The sequence below is a fragment of the Lates calcarifer genome, linkage group LG7_1, assembly GCF_001640805.2.
Source record: "Lates calcarifer isolate ASB-BC8 linkage group LG7_1, TLL_Latcal_v3, whole genome shotgun sequence".
Lineage (NCBI taxonomy): Eukaryota > Metazoa > Chordata > Actinopteri > Centropomidae > Lates > Lates calcarifer.
Window position 1 is genome coordinate 12048256 of NC_066839.1, and position 24883 is coordinate 12073138.

Consider the following 24883-nt stretch of genomic DNA (forward strand, 5'->3'; position numbering starts at 1 on the left):
CAATAGGCACAGGGTGTGGTAAATTAAGACTACCGTGTCTTAAGATTCTTCTTCGGGAGGAATGATGGTGCTACAGCAGAATAACATGGTGCAGCACCACTACCCCTGTCTTTCAAGAAAAAAAAGAAAAAAAATTATGTTTTTAATGTAATACTAGAAGCAGAAGGATTTGTAAGTTTTTACTGTGAAGCATATAGTATCCTTTTCAACAAGGAGGATTAATAGAGATATTTCTGTTAACACAGTGGTGTTTTGTCCTGCGAGTACCAAACATGTACCACAGGTCCACACACATTAGATGGAGTGTTTCATGTCCTCGGTCCCTGGATAGAGTTGTTCTGGAGATAAAAATAAAGCTTGCAATTATAGCCCATTTTCTTGTTATGACTTAAAATCTTTATATGACTCTTCTGCTCATCTGAAGCATCATCTAAAGCAATATAAAATGTCTGTTTTTGCAAACAATGAACATTTATTTTTTTATTTATACATGGAGACACATCAAAGTTATTTTGTCCAGGTTTGGGAGAGCTTGATTTGGTGAAATTTGTAGACTATAATCAGTTTATTTTAGAGGTGATCTTTTATCTTTTAATGAAGCTGAAAATGTGTCTACCTTCATTTCCATGTCCACAACACCAATTACCAATGAGGCTGAGGCTAAAGCCCCTTTTACGCAGCCTGTTCCACACAGGAATATAACCCATTTATCCAGACTCATTGTTCTGTATAAAAGGTACAAACACAGAATGGCAGGACGTTGTTGTTCCGCCTTTATGCCGGCAGTAGAGGTAGTTACAGAGCTGAATAAACACAGTTGTGCTACATGTCACGCTTTGTAATCTATAACACTGGACATGCCATCTAAATTCATGCGGGTGGCGGCATTTACACTGAAGCGACTTGCTTCAGTGTAAATGAGTAAAGTCGGCATAATTTTCATAGCATCATAGCAGGATCTCGGTTTAAAAGGGGCTTTAGACATTAGATCTTGATGTAAGATTATAAACTGACTTCTGTACCTTCCTTTTGTTGTAAGTTTTCCTTGATTTCATCCACAACTGTTTAGCTAAGATGTCAGGAAAGATTTACAACAAAAGAAGAAGAAAAACTTTAATACAATCTAAAACAGTCAATTACCACTGTGGCATGTGATATAATGTAATTTCTATAAATTATTGTGTTTCTTTATAAATACATATCCAAATATGGATTAACAAAATTCAGAGCAATAGAAGTATCTCACCAAGTGTAACATTCTATATAATATGGTGTTTAAACAGTCCTGACAGTGATGAACACAATCAGAAACAACAAACAAGTCTTGACTTAGCAATCAATAAATCTTTCCTCAAGTTCATTGGTGATTGCCATGTTCTTATTTGGGATTCAAACACTGGAGGTGTTAGAAACCCTCATTAAGTTTTTGGTGGCATTATTATATCTGGATATTAGAAACTGTAATGGCTTCAGCAGTCAAGCCTGGTGGACTTGTTTTAATTGTGCATAACTACATGAGCACACTTAGCTCTAGCCCTTAGGAATACCACAAATGAAAGAAATTTCTTTTTTTTTAATTCACAGTGGATTTTTAGACAAAAAATGCTTATATACAATTCAGTTAACTTTTGAAATGTGGTTGTGTTTACAGAAAGTTGGCACATTTTTATAAGGCATGTAAGGAAGACAAAAAACATAAAAATACAAAGTCAGTGCAGAGCTCAAGTATGTGATTTTGAAGGAAAAATGGTCTCCTGCTGCATTTTCATTTCCAATGCTAGTGCTGCACCATATTAACAGATGTATGGTGCCGTGAGGCACTGCTGCTAGAACCTTAACAGGATGAATCTCTTTGTCTTTTGTATTTCTCAGCACTAATGTAAACTATAAAGAGCAAAAGCATGCTCACTTGCAGCTCACTGACAGCTAATAATAATAGTAATTTTAGTTAAAGTAAAGTAAAGTAGTTTCTGGAGGATGTAAAAATTGTGTGTGTGTGTGTGTGTGTGTGTGTGTGTGTATGTGCATATATATGTACATATATATTTATATATACATGTGTGTGTTTGTAGTTCATTCTGAACCACATTATTAATGGGTGAAAATGTATTACAGACATTTTAGATGAGTTTTTTTTAATCAGTTCAAGTTTTTGTGTTTTAAGATGAATCACTGCCAGCCCAGCTGTGACTGTGGTGTAGATAGGCAGTACTCTCATGTGCGAGATCCATTGCCACTGATGATGCATTTAATTTGCACTCTGAGTTGAAGCACATTAAACTAGGTTATCAAGAGTCATTTCTACCAGTGACTGTTTCGATAACCTCTGCGTAGAAAGTAGAAAGTATACAATTTAAGGACCTGGTTTGTCTCTTTAACATGATTTGTTAGGACACAGGAGAAACACAATATATAGTGATTTCTTTCATAATATGTGCTTGCTTATTAGGAAACCGTGTACAAGGCCGTTGGCCTGTTGTTTTCGCTGTTTTACTTCTGTCATTTTACTAAAATGACACATCATGATCACAGAGTCATGACATTTTGACCAGCCGTCCAGTTTGGTCACGAGTTTTGTCGACTCCATACGGAGACAATCCCGTATAAGGTAGTACCATAGGATGCATTTGAAACTTTCAAAATATGCTACAGTTTTAAAGGTGGAGACACAACTGAGGAGAATCTTACACTGAAATGTTTTGGATATCAGGAAGTTCATCACTGATTTTATCAACAACAGGATAGCTTTGTAAAATGTTCTTTTCTGTAGTTTGTTCAAATTTCATTGGTATAGTTGTACAACATCTTAAGAGCTGGATAAGTAATTATAGCACTCAAATGTTTAATGATAAATGCTACTGTAAACACCAACTCATATATCTATAATATATACCTCATCTTTGTGAAATCTATTTGGCAGATGAATAAGAAGATTTCATCAGAAAAAAATCAATAGCAGATTATTAAGAGTGCTTGGCACAGCAAAAGGTTTTTGTTATTTTTTGTTTTTTTAAAACACAGACAGACATTTCTTCTTGTCTTTTCAATTATGATATTTTCATTTTTTAAATATTTTGTTTTAATGTTTTTTGAGAAAATGTGCCTTTCAAGAAAATGTAAACTGAGTAGAATGATTCAGCCTCATTCAAACTGATGCAGACTGAAGTTTGGGAACTCTTTTTGGTGGCACTACAGCAACCATATTCATATTAAAACCCTTCATGTGAAGATAAAAATGAATTCAAATTTAATCTAAATAATCAAATAAACATTACTAATGAAATCTGAGCCAATGCTGAAAGAAAAAAACCTGAACAGGAACACCTACGACTGCTCCCACTTAATGAACTGTAACTTAACTGTATGTAACTATAATTATATTTTGGACTGATTCATTACTGTATTTTGACTGATGATAAACTACTCAACTGTCTCTATCTTGCTCCCTTCTATTTTTTCTCACCAATTACCACATAAACATAAAAATAAAGAAAGAAATAAAATAACTTTTTAACAAATTAACCTATAACTTAACAGGAATTTTACCTATTTTGTTGATTTCATTGGTGTAAAACAAAACAATGATGTGATTAATAGACTACTGGCTAATATTAAATTTCTGTACAAGATGTGATGGGAATACAAGTTAAGTGGAGATGAGTCTAACAACTGTGTGACTATAAATTTAAACTTTTCATGTCCTACCAGATCACCCTCTTCTTCCTCTTCTCTCTTGGGTTCCTTGGGCTCATCATCAGGATTGAAGTCTTCCATTTCAACCTAATAACACAAACACAGGTTAGTTTAGCCCAGTTAATAACAGAGAACAATAATATTTTGAAAACCGTCAAGTCTTGAAGACCTCACCTCCTCTATAGCAGCATCCTGAAGCAGGGACCGGACATCTAAGCGCACCATATGACGTGGTGAAGGCTCCCAGTTGTTGGACATCTGTGTGCAAAATGCTCAGTTAATATGTGTTCACGATAGTCGACATTCATAAATGTACTGAGAGCACCAACTGATATTACAGACCTTCATTATATCCTTAAGCGTGCGTCCATGGACATTTCTCTTTGCACAAGTCTGGGTGTCTGCAGTGATTTCAGCCAGATACACCTTGAAAAAAACAAAACAAAAACGTCTTTAAAGGGATGTTGATTACCCATTTAAATTCATTTATCAGTTAACTGTTAACCATGTTTGTTTCATTTCAGGTTCATTTCTCTGGAGCTCACATGCAGTGTAATTAACTTTTATACCACTTCAAACAAAATACTAATGTGACAGAGGAAGAAGCGGTCAAAGGTCAAGAAAACTTAAATGTGAGGCAAGATGAAGCAGGCAAAAGGCAGTGCAGCATGTGAGCATTACACTGTAGAAGAGAACAAAGCTATCGCATCCCCGCAAGAGGTACAGTTACTAACCACGTTGGGAAACAGTACATGGGAAGGACGGGCTCAAGGCGCAGCTACTTTCAGCCGACAAAGTTTTTTCATTTTCCTTTTACACACTAATGCAGAGCACTCAATGTTTATGTAAAAAAAACAAAAAAACAAAAAGGTTTGGCTTGTCAATATGGTCTCTGAGCTTAAAAGTATTATTTGCACTAAAAACTTGAGTCCTGACGCCGTGTAAGTTTATTGTGGAGAAACTCTGAGTATTATTTATCTAAAAATGGTTTAGTTTGATCTGCCTTGTCTAGAAATGGCAGTTATTCTTTAACACAGGGCAGACTGGAACAACTTTTTTTCTGACTCATTCATGAACACAACTCACCTCAAAGCCTTTAGTTTTGGCTGCGCTCCAGAACTGATCAAAATGTTTAACCCTGTCATTAACAGTGTCTAAAATGATGAAGGGGAAAAAGCCATCATCCAGAGTTTTCTTAAACGTTTTAAGCATGCTGCTCCGGTAGGTATCCTCCATCTCTGGCTCATACTCATACTCAAGAACCTGCAAGACAGATTTTTGTGTTACATCGTTTGTAAGATTTAATAGTAACTGCAAAACATTTTATTTTAATTTCATTTTTGTCCAACTGAATACTTAAATACCACTCTGTTATGGTTGTATGTCAGACTCACCTTGGTTTTGACTCTCTTGCCCGTGTCTGGGTCTTTCTCAACTTTCTCAACCTCCGTCATGAAATAGTCATCCAGAACGAGAACTCTCGGTGGGGCACCACCACAATCGACTTCCTTGTCCTTAATATCGTCAATGAGATTGAAAAGCATTGTTTTCATATGTCTACTTTTTTATAAAGGTAATACCATTTATTAAGTCAAGAAACATTTTTGGGAGAACATTAACAGGCTCTATGATTATTGTTGCTGTTGTTAATTTATATTGTGCTTAAAGTTCAGTTACATTAGATTATAATTACATTACACTGTGATTTATTGATATAAATCCACTCACCCGTATGAGCTTTGCAACATGGCTTTTTCCACTTCCTGGAAGTCCTCTCATTATGATGACAATCTGTTAAATTAAATAATTTGAACGAGAACTTCATATTATGTCAACTAATAATGTGATATTGTTATATCAACAAACACTGCAGCAGTAATTAGTACCCTTTCAGGCCTAGATAATCTGCCAGGCGGTTTGAGGATATCATCAATATTCTTGATTTCTGGCTTCTTCTCGACTCGTGGGGGTGGCTGAGGTGGAGGTGGTAGAGGTGGCACAGTGGGAGGCCCTCTATCCTCTGGATAACTTCTTCTGTCCACTGTATGATATTATTTGTTGTTTAAGTTTTTCTCTAAATTGCATTATGCAAAGGTTCAAATGCAGCTGTGGTATGTGAATAGATGTTTCTAAGCAGATGCCAACATACCATAAGGCGAGGAGTTATGGCCGTAACGCTCAGGCACACTGCGGTCAAGTCCAGCACGCTCATATGGAGGTCTGTCATAGCCAGGCCTTCCATAATGTTCATCTCGATCACGACTGCCACTGCGGTCCCTATCTCGAAGTTCCCGCTCTCTCTCCCTGTATGCTGAGCGTAGAGGAGGTGCCAGTGGAGATCTACACAGAAGAGGAGGGTTATCAAGTTTAATTTCCTCAACAGAATTTCTTGTTTTCAAACGCACACACTGATGACTAATCACAATGTATCACAATGTGATATAGTACCTCTCTTCAACCATGGACTGTGTGCTTGGATCAAAAACAGACAAACAGAAAAGAATATTACACATGTAAGGAAGCAGCACACTTCCCCATAGTTTGGAAAAACATAGGGTGTCAGGGGCACTGTGGAAACATGTTACCTGTCATCTCTTTCTCTTGGGGGATAGCGCTCCCTCTCAAATCTTTCTCTATCATATTCAAGTGGAGGTTTTTCTCTGTATAGATCCCTTTCTCGACTGTACTCCCGGCGGTCCATGTAAGGGTCTGGTCGTCTTTCATAATAGGGGTCTCTGCTATAAGGATCTCTGGGACAGAGAGGTTCTAGGAAGAGAGTTGAATTGTTCATCAGAGAACAGTGGTTGGCAAATTGCAACAGCAAGCTCTATTTGAGTAGAAAAATATAGGCTTTACTGTATTGAAACTCACCTTTCTCATAACCCCTGTCTGATGGCATTGGGTCAGGCCTCAGCACAATTCTCTCACCATAAGAGATCCGCTCAACAGTAGCACCAGGCTCTGAAAAGAGTGTTAATATCAGCAACAAAATCTGAAAATTTCACCTGTTTTATCTTTTAAAATGAAGAAATGTTTTTGTCTTTACTGCTCATACCATGTCCATGCCCATAATCCACAGTCTTTGGAATCACTGGAGCTGTGGGTGCAGCAGGGAGGACTGACTGGTAATCTATAGCAGCAGGCTTTTTATCCCAAGACATGGGTTCAGTTGCAGCTGTCTGTGCAGCTGCAGACATGCCCTGAGAATAACAGATTTGATATTTTATAGATATAACAGTTAGGTATAATATTGCAAAGTAGTAGTATTAACAAAAATAGAATTAGTGAATATAAGGTAACGTAAAACAAAAAGTCTGCCTAGTGTCCTCTAGGGGCCACGCTGCTCCTTATATGCCACGTGGCAGACGTGTTTTGAATCAGCTTACATGACCAATTCTTACAGCAACACTCTCTTTAGAATGAGGCTAACTTAGTTAAGTGTTAGTGATTATCATTTACCTTCAAAACATTCCTGACATCCGGTGGGATCTCCAGACCAAGAAGACCAGCAGGAAGCTCAGACATGACATCAGCTGGTGCAGGCTGAGGTTCAGGACCGGGGGTCTTCCCTTCCTGCAGTTCCCTGCAGACCCAAAAGAATGGAAGATGGAGATGATATTTCAAATCTTGGAAAATAATACAACACTGACTAGATGCCACAAGAGCGAAGTAATGTCATTTGTGTGAATCTAACATATAAGATTAATATATAATTAATATTATATAATGTGTTATTCAATGATTAATGTCTAGAAATTACCTAATGAGTTTAAGCTCTTGAGCAGCTTTCAAGATGATCTCGTGCTGACGCTGGGAGAGAGCAAGTACATTCGCTCCACTTGTTCCTTGTGGTGCTGGTTCAGCAGAGGTCTCTGGTAAATGTGATACAGGCGCAGTAGGGAGTGGAGGTGGAAGTTTATCCAATGAAGGCTCTTCTCTGCGGTCCTCGTAGCGAGGTCTGTGATCTTCATAGTCAGGAGGATACCCTCTCTCTGGTGGTGGAGGTAGTCTAGAAGACCTATCCCATTCTGAAGGTGGTGGTGGGTATGGTGGCTCTTCCTGTCGGTACTGTGGCTCATCCCTATATTCACGGATTCGAAGTTCTCCTCTTCCCCTGTCTTGCTCATCATATGGATATGCATGACCCCTTTCCCTTTCATCTAACCAGCGGTTATCCCTGTAGGGCTCTGGGGGAGGTATGCGGGGTGGATAGTCCCTCTCAGGAGGAGCACGCTCTCTATCCCATTCCGACTCATAATACTTAGCCTCATGCCGATAGTCATCAGAAGGACGGTCCTGTGGTGGCCTCCAGCGATACTCATCCTCCCCATGACTGTAATCCTCAACATAAACCTCATTATATCCCTCTTCATATTCCTCATGGGTTGGACCTGGCCGCCACATACCTCTTCCTAATCCTCGACCCATAGGTCTCCTCCTCATTCCTCCCCTATCCATTATCTCATGTGGAGGCATAGGGTGGCCTCTGCCATGTGCCGATTGCCACCCTAATTCTCGCTCCACTCCTTCATCGTACAGTGGCTCCTCCATAGGATCCATCATTTCGTGGGGTGGTGGTGGTGGCACACGACGCCTGCCTCTTCCTACATCGGGATGCAATGGATGGCTGTGAGGGTCATGTCCATGGTACATGGGGTGCCTTGCTGGATCAATTTCAGCATTGTCAGTGTCCATACCATGACCTAATGGCTCACGATCCATTGGCCCATGTGCTGGGTGAGGAGGGCGTCCTCGTCCTTGGTGCAAGAAACCAGGATGACCACGTGGGGGCCGACCCCTGCCAGGTGGAAACGGAGGTCTCATTCCTCTCATTGGAGGTCTTCTTTCTCCCCAGTAAGGGTCATCTTCCTCTGTGTACTCCACTGATTCAGGTTCTTCCCAGTGCCTGTCCACTGGATCTCCTCTTCCCATAGGTGGTCCCCCTCTTCCCATAGGTGGACCCCCTCTGCCCATAGGTGGACCCCCTCTACCCATAGGTGGTCCCCCTCTACCCATGGGTGGTCCCCCTCTACCCATAGGTGGACCTCCTCTACCCATGGGTGGTCCCCCTCTACCCATAGGTGGACCTCCTCTGCCCATGGGTGGACCTCCTCTACCCATGGGTGGACCTCCTCTCATCATTGGAGGCCCTCCTCTCATCATTGGGGGACCCCCTCTCATCATTGGGGGACCTCCTCTCCCCATGTGGGGTCCTCCCATGGGCTGTTCATAATATTCTTCTTCTGTTGCAAAGTGATGTTCCTCTGGCATCCACATTTCTTCAGGGGGCACCTCAGATTCCTCGCCACCAAACTCCTCATATGAAGGATTCTCCCAGTGATATTCTTGCTGCTCCTCTGGCATCCCCATGTTCTCTTGAGGTGACATGTAGTCATAGGACATATCTCCCACCTCCTCCCCAAGCGGGACAGTGTTTGGTCCCCTGAACTCTCCACGGCCCCTCTGCCCACGACCTCGCCCATGGACAGGCATTGGGGGCTGGCCTCGTCCTCTACCAGGCTGAGGCCTTGGAGGCTCTGGTCTTGACTGCATCTGGCCAGAAGCCTGTGGCTCCTGTTGGATTCCTGGAGGCTTTTGAACCATTGGAGGCTTGTTGTTTGTCAATGATCCATCTGGTTTGAGGGGATTCTGAACAGCAGTATTTTTTGATGCCACAGTAGAAGAAGCAGTTACTGGAGGCTTGCTGTTGACAGGTTTGGGACCTTCACTCTTGTCAGCAGCATTATTTGCATCTGATTCCTCTGACGTTGTGTTTAATGTCTGAGGAATTGGGTCACTTTGGACAAAAAAACCCTCATTTCCAAGCAAGTTGTCATCTGTCAAGTCCTCACCATTGTCTTTGTTATCTGGTTCTGATTCACTTTCTACTTTTTCAGACTGTGGCTGCGTGTCTGATTTTCCTGGAGTCTTGGATTCTGTACTGGAAGGTTGTTTAATGGCTGCATCTAGTTTAGGTTGGGGACCTTGCTGTTGTTTTTGCTGGGGCACAGGTGGACGTTCAAAGCGAGGTGGAGGGCCAGGGTGCCTTGGGGGTTGTTCAAATCTCTGCGGCTGCTGCCCAAATCGAGGTTGGTCAAATCTAGGTGGACCGTCAAAGCGCTGCCGTGATTGGTCAAGTCTGGGAGGACCATCAAAACGCTGTCGTGGTTGGTCAAATCTGGGAGGACCATCAAAGCGCTGCTGTGGTTGGTCAAACCTTGGGGGACCATCAAAGCGCTGCTGTGGCTGGTCAAACCTAGGGTTGTTTGGTCTGGGAGAAGAAAGACAACAAAAAATTTTATCCAAAATTCAAAAAAACATTCTTTCCAACATGGGAAGAAATTTAATATTCAAGCTGTAAGGACAGATTTGAGTTTAATATTTACAATCTAGGAGCTCATCAGACTGTTTGAAGTAGTTTACCTTGTTGTTCAGCAAAAGGTTCTCTTGAAATTCACCTTCAACTTCACCTACTGCACATCCTACTGATAAATCAGTTAACTAAGCTGTGCTAATTGGATAATTATGAGAATGAAGCGTCTGAGAAGCACAGTAAGTATTTTGGATTCTTCTTCTATCATTCTTCTCTACTGCAGATGACAAAATTACCAACAAAGACCATTTACCTACTCTGTAAGACGTGCTGCCTTACTCTGGAACAATAACAAATCTGAGGACTCCCCTGCTAGCTTGCCACCCAAGTGAGGTAACAGGGGTGCCAGAAACAAGTAGGTCAATGTCATGTCATGTATAACCTTGTCTGACTGCCTATCCTTTTCACCAATGTTCTCAGTACTCTATCAAGAAGCTCGTAAAAAGTCATCACTAGTGAGACAGCAAGCATCAATAAGATAGCAAGATTGATATGCTAGAATACAGATTATACTGGGTGGGGTAGAGTGACAGGGGCAGTGTGGGATACAGATTGAATTAGGTGTCAGTTCCAATTTATTCAAACTAGATATTTTCTTTAAATGACAGCCATATCCCAAATATGTTGTGATGTATTTTTTAAAGTTAGAGGTGACAACCACACAGTAGTATGAAACAACCCCTACTGACCGTGGACCTCTAACACTGTTGAAGCTCGGTGGTTGAATAGTTGGAGGACCTGGGGGTCTGACTCCCATGCCGGCAGGGCCACCTCCTCTCACAGCGGGTCCAGCAGGTGTCTCCTGTTGTGGCCCAAACCCAGTGGGCCGTGGACCTTGAGATCTGGGACCAGCAGCGACTGGAGAATGCTGTATACCCAGGCTCAGCGACTGCTGCTGCATTTGCATATCTTGTCCAGGGAACTGGCCATATTGTCCTATCATTCCACTATTATACTGGCCTGCAGCAAATGGCACCATGGCAGTCAGAGTGGCCACCCTTTCTTGAAGGTGGGCATTGGTGGCATTCATCTGCTCCTGCCACTGCTTCCACTGGTGTTCATAGTCCTGCAGTTGGTCTTTGTGGGGATAGGTCTGGAACTGCTCATACCACAGGGAAAATGAGCGATCCCAGTCTTGAAATAAAGGAGTGAACTGCTGCTGTTGCATTTCATAGTGCCTCAGCTGCATCTCAGCAGACATTGACTGCAACAAAGGACATTAAGGAAAGGGGGATACCATTAATTTTTGGTTAAGGTTTTATCTTAAAAGGTACATGTACAATAAAGAAACCAATTCAATTCAATTCAATTTTATTTCTATAGCGCCATATCACAACAAAAGTCATCTCAAGGCACTTTTCATATAGAGCAGGTCTAGACCATACTCTTTAAAATAGGTATTGAGAGATTACACATAAGAATGAAAACTTCTCGATGGTGCAGGGGTTGAAGATCCCAGCTGTTGCAGCTCTTACATTGTCTTAGAGTATCTCTTGGATTGACTAAACATACTATGCTTTCTTTACACCTTTCATTTTCTGTACAGGTCATCTCAATACCAGGGAAAATAACCAGCCAGATTGTAGCTGTCAAAGGAACTACAATTTACCCACCTGAAGGTCTGTAGGTTGCTGAATCAACTGTTGATATTTTTCCAGGACTTGCTGAAGCTTTTCGTGATGTTGCATGAGAGCCTGGTATTGTATACCTGCTCTCTGCTGTTGCACCTGCTGCCACTGCGCTGCTGCAGCCTGTAATTGCTGGAGGCGGGCAGCCTCTGCTGGGTCTTGTGGGGCTTCAGGCTTTAAACAGAAACAAGGCAAGATTCAGATACAAATTCATACTTTATTGTCTACTCAGAATATTTAAAGCTGTGATGAAATTGAAGCAAAGCATGGCTCCCAAAGGATATTTTTGACATGGGATATGGTGTGGTAGTTTGTGATGACAAATTTCTGAGATGGAGGCAAGGCACCACTGATAACATAATACACAATCATTCAGTGTGTTACTTTGGTTTAACAGGCCCCGGGTATCAAACCTTAGTGGTTTTTGAGTACTGCTCAAATTGTTTTTGCAGCACCAAGTATCCTTAACTGTCAAGCACAGAAATGTGGCACGAATTATGGTATGGTCATTAATTGACATTGGACACTGATATGTTAAAAACGGCATATTTTTGTAAAAAAGAAAGAAAAATCTAGATAACTGTAATTACAACCAGCAAAGTGGGCGTGCCTAAACAATTAAAGACAATCTAGAGTCTAGATTCTAGACAATTACATTCAATGCACAGTCATTATTACTGTCATTAATTACCATTACAAGAAGAAAGAAGACTGAATGTGCTTGAGTCCTGTGAGTTTCACACATTCATGGCATGGCAGTTATCACAAGAATTGGAGTTACACATCTATGGATATGATGGTGATGGGAGAGTGGGTGTTGAAACTTACTGTATCAGTCAATGTAGGTGGTTTTCCCACATTTTCACTCTGAAAATTCATGCAAACAATACAAACAATGTTTAGGTGTCTTGATAATTGGATCTGTTTAGTATACTTGGTTTAAGACAGGATTTGACATGTTCTTAAAGGCTGACTATGGCACTTTTCATATCATTTCATTAAGTAGTAGTTCATAAACCAGGCCAATAAATGAGAATAATCTGTACCAATTTACAGTTTTACAGAATTATCTGCAGCATTGTTCCATTTATAGAACACACAAAAATGCAGCAATTACTAGATATGTAGACAACAGAAGTTACAACATTGCTACAATTTTCTTGAAGTGTTGTGAGCTGAGAATATTTAATAAAAACATTTTAACAGAAAAAATGAATCCCTAGCTCACAACTAAAAAGCCAAAATAATAATAAATAAACATGGTTAACTAGCTGCTGTTACAATGCATTAAAACAGCGAACTGTTTAATTTTTAAGTTATGATAAAATTTCCATCACTGACTACAGCAATCAAAGCCCAGTAATATTTTTGTCACAAACCGGATGTGCAGCCTTTGAATAAACACTGGTTTATTAGAGTTTTATGTCTTGTGCATTGATTCATTTGATTTCATTTATGAAGACACTAGTTAGCATGCTACAACAATGTAGAACTTTTGATGGACAGTTTAAAAAGTGATCAAAGTTGATATCATCATCTTTTATTCCACACATTCTTCTTCCCTGTCAAAACCTGACATCTACATTACCCAAAATGCAACTCAACGGTTTGTTTGTAGGTTCAGGCATATTAAGAAAGAAACAGCAAATGTATCCTCAAGCTGTTTCGTGTCAAGCAGAAATGAGGAGTGGGCTACAGAGGTCTGGTATTGTCAAGTCCTCAGCTCCAGCTCAAATTGACTCAACTTATACAAGTTTTACCACATATGTAGCAGTATTCTTGCAATATGCAAAAACTGTCTTTGATGTTTAAAATGAATGGAATTCCCATTTAACCAAAACAAGTTTGACTGCTTACCTTAACATCTCTCTACCATGTTAGGACTGCCTACCTTTGCATCCACAGGTGGTGGAGGTGGTACTGGGGGTTCGTCTTTTGGTGGAGGTGGAGGGGGTGTGCCTTTTGGTGGTTCTGATGGAGGAAGAGGAACTGCTTGGCTCAGGGGTTGTGACACAGAACCATCACTCTCTTTGTGATTCTGTTTGGCCTTCTCTTGCTTCAACTTCTGTAGGTTCTGAAGATGCTGTTTGTACCAAAGCTGCTGTTGTTCCTGGATGAAACAATTTCAAACACGTGTCAGAGTATGTGAGGAACCTTGCCCTATTCTTAGTTCAGTAACTTCCAGGGATTTATTTAACAGAAAAAACATAAACACTTGACACAGGGCCTTTACAAACCATGTAACAGATCACATGCTGTCAGCAAGTCCACTTGATATCTATATTTAAATTGGGTATGCTGAGCATACCCAAGTTGTTATTTGTTTATTTAATGAACTTTTTATTTGTTATTGTGTTTGTGTGCACAAGAGTGACATATCCCACCAACATAACAGGACAGGGACAGGCACATATAATGACCAATGGTAGATAAATGCCATCAAGCAACACTTAAAGAGAGCCCAGAAAGGGGGTCACTTCAAGTAACATCAATTAAATAAAGTTTGCTCAAGTGTTCTTAAGTTGTAGGTTCTGCTATAGTTAGAGCAACGAACGTGATAACAGATGAATAACAATGAACAAATGATATCAGATTTAGCACCCAAACATTTCAAAACAAAGTGATCCAGAACTTTACCTGCAAAGGTAAGGATTTGTCGTCTTCTGTTGCGGATGAATCCTTCTGGTTGGCCTCTTTAGTCTTGGGGGCGCCGCTGTTCTCCGGTGGTTTTGATGAAGGAGGCTCTGGAGGAGGACCCGGTTGAGGCTCGGTGGGATGCGGTTGTGGTGGAGGCGGAGGCGGCTGCTGGTGACCCTGCTTGGGAGCAGCGGGGCCTCTCGTCGGCTGAGCCGGAGTATCGTCTTGTTTATAGTAGGACTGAGCACCAGCATTGTTGTCTGAATGTCCTGGGCCCTCTGAATGCCACGGTGACCCTGAATACCCACCACCATACGATCCAGCACTGTTGCCGTGCTGTAGCACAGACTGGAGCTGTTTCTGGTGCAGCATTTGTAGCTGCTGCATCTGCTGGAGGTGCTGCTCCTGCAGGCTGGAGAACAGCGAGCCGCTGGACGGGGCCTCGAAGCTGCCGAACCCCGTGGCCGGTCCGACGTGGCCGGGACCCGGTTGCTTACGAGGCCCAGGCCCTCCATAGTTTTGCGACTGAGGTCCACCATAATTTCCCCAGGAGGGGTACATTGTTAGGAAGCGAGGCGGTGTGCACGGCCTTTGTGCTCATATACAGCCGGGCCTGAGTGGCTAATAAAGCTAACAGCTAACGTTGACCTACCTTTTGTAAAATCGATAGCTACATTTTCATTTCCAGGCTGGACCAGGCAGCATTAGATAGAAATTCTAAATACCACTTATATGGTTAAAAACAGTTCTTCGTTAAAGATATAAATGTGCACTTTTAGCCTTATGAAAACAGGCCTATGTTACAAAAACGTTCACACACAGCAGTGTCGAGGAACGGCTAATGCACGTCACTGATGACGGAAACACGTCGCACTTCCTCAGGTGACCGCTTCCGCTCATATCAACATATAAGTTATGATTTATGTTATGAAATATGAAAATAAATGTAAAATATTTATACATGAATGCTGTTTTTCAAATAACATATCCAATGTTTACCTTTTTCCTCCAGGCTTTACACATTTGATAAACTAAAAATATATAGCCTGCACAGTCATTTTAGAAGAGCATTTTTGAGAACACTTCTTTAATTTATTCATTATTATTTGATTTATTATTGCTGTTATTTAACTCACCGTTCTCGTGCTTTCAGTTCTGTATTTTCTTCTATAAGATTTCTTTGTGCTTGCCATATACATTGATGAACACTAGTGATAAAATGCTGAGTGAATTAGGTTTCTTTAGGGAAAAAACGTATCACATTTACACTCTTGATGTTTTTTATCAGCTCAGTAGCAGCAGTAGCTGTGTCATTCACCTTTGATAGCCATGTCTTCTACATCAGTTATGCCGTGTTTATACTGTCTACTGTCCCAATTGATGTATTATGCTAATAATATTTATTCTTACTTAATTCACCAAATGCATATATACAAAGGGACTGACTGACTACTCTGTTACGTGGCCACCCACACTAAATACATTACATGATGCCCAACAGCTGACCCTGGATCTGTAATTTTACCACAAGAGGGAGACATTTACAAAGACATTTGTACTCAACAAGGAACTACTGACTACTGAAACAACAACAACAACAGCAGCAGCAGCAACAATAATAATAATTAAAGTTATTTTTAAAAAAGTAATTCAAATCAACTAAATTTCATTCATTCAAAAATGCATTTATTTTAACAACATAACAATAACATAACAACATGATTACTGTAAATTCTATATGAAACAGTACATCAGAAAACTGAAAAATCTGTGAGGATAGACCAACAGTGTGTGTGCCCATACAACCTATAGTAGTTTGTTGTCTGAACAACTGTGTGACTTCAGACTTTTGTTTGTGTTTAGAAATGGGGGTGGGGGGGTGGGGGGGGGTGCTGCAGTGGGAGGTAAAAAACCAGTGACTTTAGGTTGCCCTTGAGGTCTGATACACACAAGAGTATTTTTTGTCTTAAGATCACCAGTAAATCTGTATTAATTTTGACCAGAACCACTTAAAAAGAATCGTTAAAGCGGATTAATCAAGCCCGTCCTGTTTAATGTCTCCCGTTAATTAGTTTGTCAGCAGTGTTTTAATATCGCCTAATGACTTCATATTTCACTGATGACATTAAAGGGGTGTTAAAAGAGGGGAAATGGCCCATTCAGGATTCAGTTCTTTCGCTTAAGACGCCCTCGATGAATAAGACAAGGTCACGGAGGCCTAGCCTTTAGGGAGAGATACATTATCAGGGGATGGGGGTGGTGAAATCCCATAGAGGAAGCTCTCTCCCCTCTAAAACAGCATGACGGGCACAATGTGATACAGTTCTGTCTTAGAACAATACACTGCACAGGGAATTCATGCTACAGCTTAGGGCAGCCACACTGTATAGGATGGCAGGATAGCCCCACAGTGTACAATAACACTGATACTTGGTACTAATGCCTGGTGCTGTTTTGGAGGGGAGGGATGAAGGACTGAGGAGGACTGTCACAATGTTCATATATGCCTGTGTGTAAAAAACAACGTAAATAACAGTTTTCAAATGCATTAGAAGTTAGCCCTTTTCAATCTTCATCAGCACTTTCAAAAGCTCTCTAAGCAAGAACAAAGAAATCAGAAATCGTAAAGTTGTAGCTCACAGTATTGAGGACACTGCATTTTCTCTGTGATGAAAATCCTATGTTAAACAAAATGCTCAATGGTGGCTAATGGATCCCGAACAAGTCCATGCACTGCTTCCAAAATGCTTTGTTTGACAAATCAATTTTCCCATAACCCGGTGAGGAGAAAAGTGATGCAGATTGATCGCCCCCCCTGACTTTGTTTCCAGAATATTGTTTGATGGCTGGATAGATTAATTGGTATGACATTTGAAAGCCTTCTCTTGACTGTCAGCATCCAAGCCTCTCTACGCCAATCGAACCCTGGTCTAATTGTCTCCTCTATGGTACCTCACTTCACAAATTAGAAACTGTGCCTCTATAAACTATTCCCAATGTAAAACCCAAACAACATCACCCTGCTCAATCAGACTGTGGTTTGAATAGGGGGGGGGGGGGGGGGTTGATGCTGGGCCGATAAGATAGAGCGCATTAAAGGGCATCACCCAAAGCGCTGTGCCAGCACATCTTCCTCTCAGCGCAGTAGATCTGAAATATACAAATCAGACCTCAGCAGCTGCTCCGAGTACACAGGCTCCAGACTCATCAATCTGGAGCAGTTCATACTATTTGAATCTTAGTTAGGAGCCTGATTTGGATTTGGACAACTACAGCACAGTGAGGAACACACAGGAGGAGGGAAATCATCTAAAACAATGACCTTGCAAATGCTGGTTAAACATGTGACCCTCAGACATAGTGTTTAGATGTGTTTTTGCTTGTGGCTGTCTTAAGTCTATGTTATGACATGTAACATTGTTGCTAAGACCACAATCAACAGCTCTCTTTATCACAGGCCTTTTTCATCAAACACATTTTAAGATAAGTAAGAAAAGCACGAGTGTAAATAATAAAATGAATGATGGCTGAATTCAGTTTAGCTGCTTCCAGATATCATTAACGCTGCCTCACTGTCAGATTGTACGGCTTGACTCGAACACTTGAGCAGAACAGATTCATCATTAATGTTATAGACACCAGTCTCTCTTACAGTGAGAAGTTAGACTGTCTGCTGTGAAAAATGTCTATTAAATTCAAAGTAGGATTGATCTAATATACTGAGAATACAACTAATGATTCAACTTATGCTGTGCTCTTCTCCACTTCCTCCTGATCTTTTATCTTAATGTCTTTTTACTGTATTTTAGTTTGTTGTTGGTTTTATTCAGATATTCTTAAATCTTTCATTTCTCTTGCACTGATTTTATCCCCACACTACTTAATTGTAAAGTACTTTAAGTCAACTCTTGTTGTTTTTAAATGTGCTATATAAATAATTTATATGATTCTTCCAGCAATGTGATGGAAACTGAGCCTTTATTTGTAAGGCACTGAATTTACTGGATTTGCCAAAAATCTAGTTATTTTGCCTGTTAAGTGTTTCTCAACAGATAAAAAAAAAGATTTTACTCACTGTTATGGAAGATATTATGCATAGTGACCATTTCCAACACAAACTAATAACTCTTCTGTTTTATGGATAAAATATGGAAACTGGCACTGGTGTTGTTTTTGTGACCATCACCAGTACTTTTCCAGGAGTACACATTAAACCATATAGTATAATACACTACACACAGAATGTAATACATTTAGAGCAGTAATCTACTCTCAAAGAGAAGAAAAGGAAAAAAAGAAAAGAAAAGAAATGCCTAGCCACAGTTTTCGAAATGCAGCATTACAGCACTGTTTATATTAATTTCTTAGTTTACTGTATATTGTGCTCATTCAGTTCATGCCTAACTCCAGTTGTGGTTCAGTAAACAAGGGAAGAAAATGAAAAAACTTGAGTAAGAATATGCTGAAACTGAGCTTGTGCTTTCTCAGCTGTTATCTGCGCATGTATCATAACCAGACGCAGACAGTTCTGCATGATATCATATCTAAAAATGAAACTACTGAAAACAGATCTGTTTTGGGGGTAAAAGCAGATGGAGACAGTTTGGTCTAAAATACTGAAACAGTCAATAATTTATGGTCTGTATTCTAGTTATTTTTCTACTAAAAAAACAAAAACAAAACAAATTTCCTCAAATCAGATCAGACTGTAGTTAGTAGAGTATCTGCCCTCCACATTTCATCACCATTTATTTATCATTCACAATGACTAATTGCCTGACTTGACTTCAATTTTGTGGGCTGGGATCCTCACAGAGCAAGCTGCTCAGCCGCCCACCTCCCTTCACTCGCCGCACCTCCCTATCACCCCAACACACCCACTTGCCTTTGAAAAACTGTAATTGAATGAGTTTATGTCGTCAAATTGATTAATCATATTAATTTGTACTTATTAGTGGGATGGTTGAAAGCGATGACAATTAGATTAATGAAATTAGTTAATTCTTCCTACCCACACTATACTCCCAACTATAACGAACCAAAAAAAAAAAAAAAAAAAAGCATAGAGAGGGCGACTTATGACAAAATTGGCAATCAAGATTTGGCTGCTAATTGAATGTCTGCTTTTATTAATGATGAGGTTTATAAAAAGACCTTGAGAAAGGAATATTAATTGATTAATCAAAGTGCTCCAAATTAAAGGGGGAGTACACAAAGCAAAGGTCTGACAATTTGCCTCACATTTGATTGCTGCAGTGTCTTTCACAGGATGGTAAATAAAAAATACTCTGTTTGCTGATACCTGGCTACAGAGCTGTTGTTTTTGCTGTGAATAGAAAAGTTTTTTTTAAAATCTCATTTTCTTTCAATATTTTGTGACTAAAAACATCTGACTTTACAAACCCTGACATTATTTGTGTGTTACTATATTTAGATACTGGTGAAATTATGTCATCTTTATATTACTGAGGAAACGAGTCTTTCTTTGTCAGTAGACGTTGAGATGATGAAGAGGCACCACTGAAATAAAATGTTGGACTTTACAGTAAAGTATAGAAGTTGCCTGACCACAGATCAGTTCTGCAGGGAACCACATGTCCCAGCGGGACCATAGCTGTACATTCATCATGCCTGTTCGCCTGTAGTGGAAAAACAAAATCCACATAAATATATGTAAATTTAAGTAAACAGAGTGTGAGATCCCTCGAGCCGATAGGCTGCTTTGAATTTCATTACGCAACAATGTGTCTGACGGTTATAAATGATGCTCATGAAAAAGAAGTGATCGTTCGATATGATAACTATGAAATGTAATAGTTTATGCCACCATGAATCTGATTGTAACATCCACACTATTAGAAAGGCTGATAAGAGCATTTATGACTATTTGCTTTGTGTGATAAAGGGAAGTGGCCTGTTTGATTAATATGAGCAGCTGGCTGGCTCCAGGTTCAACAGACTGTGTTGTTGCATATAAGTTACAGTGGCGGTAATGGGTTGGTGTATATATACTAAACTGTCACACATGGGAGATAAGCAGAATTATGACTAACACATTCTACATTTACAAAGTGTGATGTTTGATATGCATACTGTGTAAATGTAGGTGAGTAATGTTTGTGTTTTCAGTGAAGAAATATTCACCTCGATGCCAAGATGCTATCTGCTCATGTGGGCTATACAAAAGTGTAAAATAGGTCGGTTTCCACATTCAAAAAACATATAAATCTTGCTCATAGTTGTGCTGCTGGGATGGATTACACCATGACTTCACCCGTTCAGTCAGTGTATTGGGTCAGCATTTTTTTATGCACTTATGTAGCTTACATTCTTAGCCCATTCCTTCAATATGCAGGAATTTCTTGCCAGTGAAACTAACTTCTTCAGCTAAACCACAGACGCTTCCTTCAGTAACATTATATTTTTTGTTGTTTTGTGTGTTTGACAGGCTTTCCTAACTATGTGATGGACAAGTCGTGAAAAACAACAACAACAACAATAACAAAAACAATCAATTAACGCTTTAGATTTTATAAAACATTTGGAGAGTTTTCTCTACACACAATAATTCCAGACACACAGATGCACATGCAGTAGTAAGTGTGATAAATGCATAGCTCTGTATACTGTGTATGATTTTAGCTGGAATGTTTTTTAATATCAACCTAACAAATTTAATGTAATTTGGCTGCTGTTTCCTGACCTTCTCCTGATGTCAAAATGTCACTAAGGGTTCTTATACAACTAAAAACCTGTTGTGAAACTCCAAATGTTCCCATTTGAAATTCCAGTTTCAGCCCTCTGAGTGGGAGTTGCACCTGGAGGTTGGAGGCTGTTTGCCATGGGATGGGCACAATTAATGTGACATCCCACTGAGAAGTTGTAAACTATATAAATAATCATACACATGGTCCATTAAAACTGCTGCAAAGAAGAATATTGCATATAATGAATTAATTTGTATGACATCTAGGTTATATGTGGGGAATTCCAACTTGATCCATAATAATAATGTGAAAAATTGAAACAGCAATTAGTGTCACAAAGAACTCTGTGCACAAATCACACACTAATTCCTTATAACACTTGAACATGAAAAACATTTGTGATCAAAAAGTGATGGAGAAGAGGTCCTTACCTCAGATTCACACACCCATTACCAGCCATAATGTGCATCTTAACTGGAATGGGTGATTTGCTATTCCATGTGTAGATCTCATAATCAAGTCTCAGCATAATATGTCAAATTCTTTATTCTGTCTTCTTTGGTTTGACCAACAGCTAAAACATAAAATTTAAATATGAATGTAAATATAAAATTTTAAATGATGTAAAACAGATAAAAGCAGCAACTAAACAATTAATTGAGCAATTGTTTTAATGTTTTTTCTTAATATTAAGCATGTTAACAGGAGGAGTGTGAACATCAGCCACTGGGAACTGAAAAAGGTGAATCTGCACAATGAACACCCATGGGACGTTGTTATTGGATGCCCATTTGCCAATACCTGCCTGCAACTCCGGGTCCCTAATGGCCCCAAACTATAACACTCAAACAGAAAATGATCTGAGAATTGACCACTCATCTTGGACCCAAACCCGATTCATTTCAAATCTTGATGTCCCACTGACAGGATCCAAACCTCTCTGTGCTGAATGTATTGACAGCCATCAATGTTTGACTTGATCAAATGCTACCGCACCAGTCAGAGGCCATCAGTGGTCAAGGCATCCTCATCGGCAAAATCTATCGTCTCAATTTACACAGTCCATCCTCTTTAAACTGTGCTATTGATCTTGGCCTAGGTCATGGAGGTTTGGCATCAAGGTAGGGGAAAGGTAGAGGGGTGGGGGTGGACTGGAGAGTAAGGACAGAGAGGGAAGAGAATAAGGACACAGAGGAAGAGGCTTCCCCTGGGTGTCTCCTGTGCCAGTTTCCACTTATTTAGCATTTGACCCTGGTCTTGGCTTTACTGCTCAATGTGATGGCCTTATTTCCAGCATATAGTCAATGACTGCCAATATTTTGGATGAAGATTTGTCACTGCTCCTCAACAAAAGCTTAAAAATACTTTAAACAAACAGGCTTGATCAATTTGAGGTCAAGGGTTTCAGTTTTGTTCAGCTATTCTATTCCCTGAAATTCCTTTTCTTGATTTTTGTCAGGTAAATATTTGAGTGAAAGTCAATATCAAACAACCACCCAGTGTTCAAATCACTTTTCCTGCTTTTTTTTTTTTTTTTTTTTTTTTTTTTTTACAATGTGACAGGTGCTCTGTACCTCTGCACTTACTGTTCAATTATGGGCACTTCTCATGGTCGCCTGTTGCTGCTGTCGTTATTTTACAGCTCCGTGCTTCAGTCCATTAGCAACACCACTGCCAGAGCAGAGCCGATAAACCATCTGGCCAGGCTCCTGAAACAGATAGCAGCCTCTTAATGGAGTGAAAAAGTAAAAGCAATTAATGTCACATTAGCACATCACTAATAAGGCCTGCCCTCCAGTATGCTGCAGTGAGAATAATCGGGTGGTTCAGACTAAGATGCATCCCAACAACCCTTCACTATTAGCGCTGACACTGAGTCCTGAACAAGGCCCTGTTAGGAGAATTAATTTACATAAACAAATGTAAAAAAAATAGTGTCAATGTCAAGTACTTTTTAAATTCAAACCTGTAATGATTTATTTCTTGGCCTCTTGGAGGCACTGACATGTCACCCCACCAGGTAATAGCATGACAAATGTGTTAGCAACATTAGCATTCATCTCATGTTTGAGGCTACTTTTCTGGCAAAAAGAAGTCTAATTCACTCTCACTTCAGCTCTGCTTTTGGTCTCCACCAACTCCTGAGAAAAAACTCCTGAGAAAAATTTCTGGCTCTATTGTTGATTAAAAATAATAAGAAGAAAAAAAATGCTTGTTTACTGTGTTCACCAGGTAGGTGCTAACTTTGTGAGTCTTCCATTTGGTTCTGGACAAGTAAAAGTGAACGGCCAAGCTTGTGGCTCTGTGAGGCTGTTTTTATGCACAATGGTGCTTTCTTCCTACATGCTAACATTAGTATGCTAACATACTGACAATGACAATACTAACATGCAAATTGAAATTTGACCAAATGACGAGTAAGTAAGGAGCACCATAGTTACAATTGTGAGGGGACCATGAATGTCTTTATATAAGTTCATGGCAAATCATCGATTAGTTAAGAAGATATTTTAGTCTTGACCAGAATGTTTGTCAGTCGTAGCTGATCTAAAGGTTAATAAAGAGAAACTTAAATGAAATCTGGAATTATAGCAGCACAAAACTGCAAAAATAAGAAATACAACTCTGATCAAGTGTTTATTATAATGAGAACATTATGTCGTTATGACAAGACACCAATTACCTTTAATGTTCTTTTGTTTCCTGTTACGATGGCAGCAACATGCTGCCATATGGGACATTAATCTGTGCTAAAAATTTGCTCCAAGTAAAGTCAACAGATCCAAGCCCTCATGTTTTCTGCTGAGCACCAAAGGCAGAAATAATGTTGTAAATTTTACAGTGCTCTCTGTGCTCTGGCCTCTTTGAATTCATCCCCCCGTTGTCATGACCTCCCTCACTTTCAGCTCTTGTCTTTGAACTGTAAGTCAAACTTCACACACCAGCGGGCCCCCGTCTCAAGGGCTTTCCCAAAAAACAATACATGTCCTTTCTGGCTTGAATGAGACTAGGGTTTTAAGATCTGGCTTAATTGTTGTCTTTTCCAGTGTTTAATTATTAAAAACACCAAAGCACTGTCACTGCTGCTGTCTAATTCCACTATGTTCCGCTAATTATGTTGTGTTAATAGAGGTTTTTCTGTTACGGCGTCACACTCATTAACTCAGCGGTGACACTGCCCTTAATTGGATAAGAGGCCATTAAGTCACTTTCTTTGATTAAAATTATTGCTTCCTTATACGCATCAACCCTGACATTAACTGGTTCAAAGCACGTGAAACACACAAGACATGTAACTTTCGTGATAGTGTGCATACAAAGTACTGCTATGTTGCCTTAAAGAAATAAATGAGATGTAAAAAGTTAATCAAAGTTGTATGTAATATCACTTAAAAAATCCTCTCATTCCAGCTGCACATACCAATACAAAGAAAAATCTGCACACCTTCCATATCAGGGGAGGTGTGTCACTCGATGCTGCATATTCTTGTTGCAGAAACAACACAGCCGTATGTACACTGTAGGTTTAATAAGGATCAGTCTAGGAAAGAGAAGCTCCACAAACCCTCCAAAATGTCAGACACTGCAGTATCATCACTCACAGTAAATGGCCTTCTTTCTCCAGCTTCTCCCTTTGTCTTTTTTGTTGTGATTCTCCTGGGTCCAGTGTGCAGCGGTGATGCTGCGAACTGATATGCAATTATTTAAAGCAGCTTGTAAAATGCAAGCTTTCAGGTCAGCTAACGGAGCAGCTGAGTGATGTGTCTCTCCAAAGTCAGTGATTGAATTTCACTACAGTTAATCTGTGTAGAATTCAAGTTATCCTGTTTAAAGCTCAAGGTAAA

The 24883-nt window shown here is 39.9% G+C and overlaps 1 protein-coding gene across 2 annotated transcripts in view; it reads right to left on the bottom strand.

Annotated features, from left to right (window-relative positions):
* The window catches only part of ylpm1 (YLP motif containing 1), a 26912-nt gene extending 11722 nt beyond the window's left edge, over positions 1-15190 (bottom strand). The window contains exons 1-18 of one of the 2 annotated variants that reach the window (XM_051071879.1): positions 14332-15190; positions 13586-13804; positions 12523-12561; positions 11680-11868; positions 10756-11270; positions 7454-9964; positions 7153-7276; positions 6749-6893; positions 6565-6654; positions 6279-6459; positions 5843-6033; positions 5580-5734; positions 5422-5484; positions 5088-5207; positions 4780-4956; positions 4036-4119; positions 3868-3951; positions 3706-3780 (exon numbers count right to left, since the gene is read on the bottom strand). In XM_051071879.1, the coding sequence (XP_050927836.1) occupies positions 3706-3780; positions 3868-3951; positions 4036-4119; positions 4780-4956; positions 5088-5207; positions 5422-5484; positions 5580-5734; positions 5843-6033; positions 6279-6459; positions 6565-6654; positions 6749-6893; positions 7153-7276; positions 7454-9964; positions 10756-11270; positions 11680-11868; positions 12523-12561; positions 13586-13804; positions 14332-14892 (5523 nt within the window). In that variant the 5' untranslated portion in view covers positions 14893-15190. The remainder of the gene's footprint in view (positions 1-3705; positions 3781-3867; positions 3952-4035; positions 4120-4779; positions 4957-5087; positions 5208-5421; positions 5485-5579; positions 5735-5842; positions 6034-6278; positions 6460-6564; positions 6655-6748; positions 6894-7152; positions 7277-7453; positions 9965-10755; positions 11271-11679; positions 11869-12522; positions 12562-13585; positions 13805-14331) is intronic. The other variant, XM_018694577.2, reaches the window with a different exon arrangement.
* Between the last annotated feature and the right edge of the window lie 9693 nt (positions 15191-24883).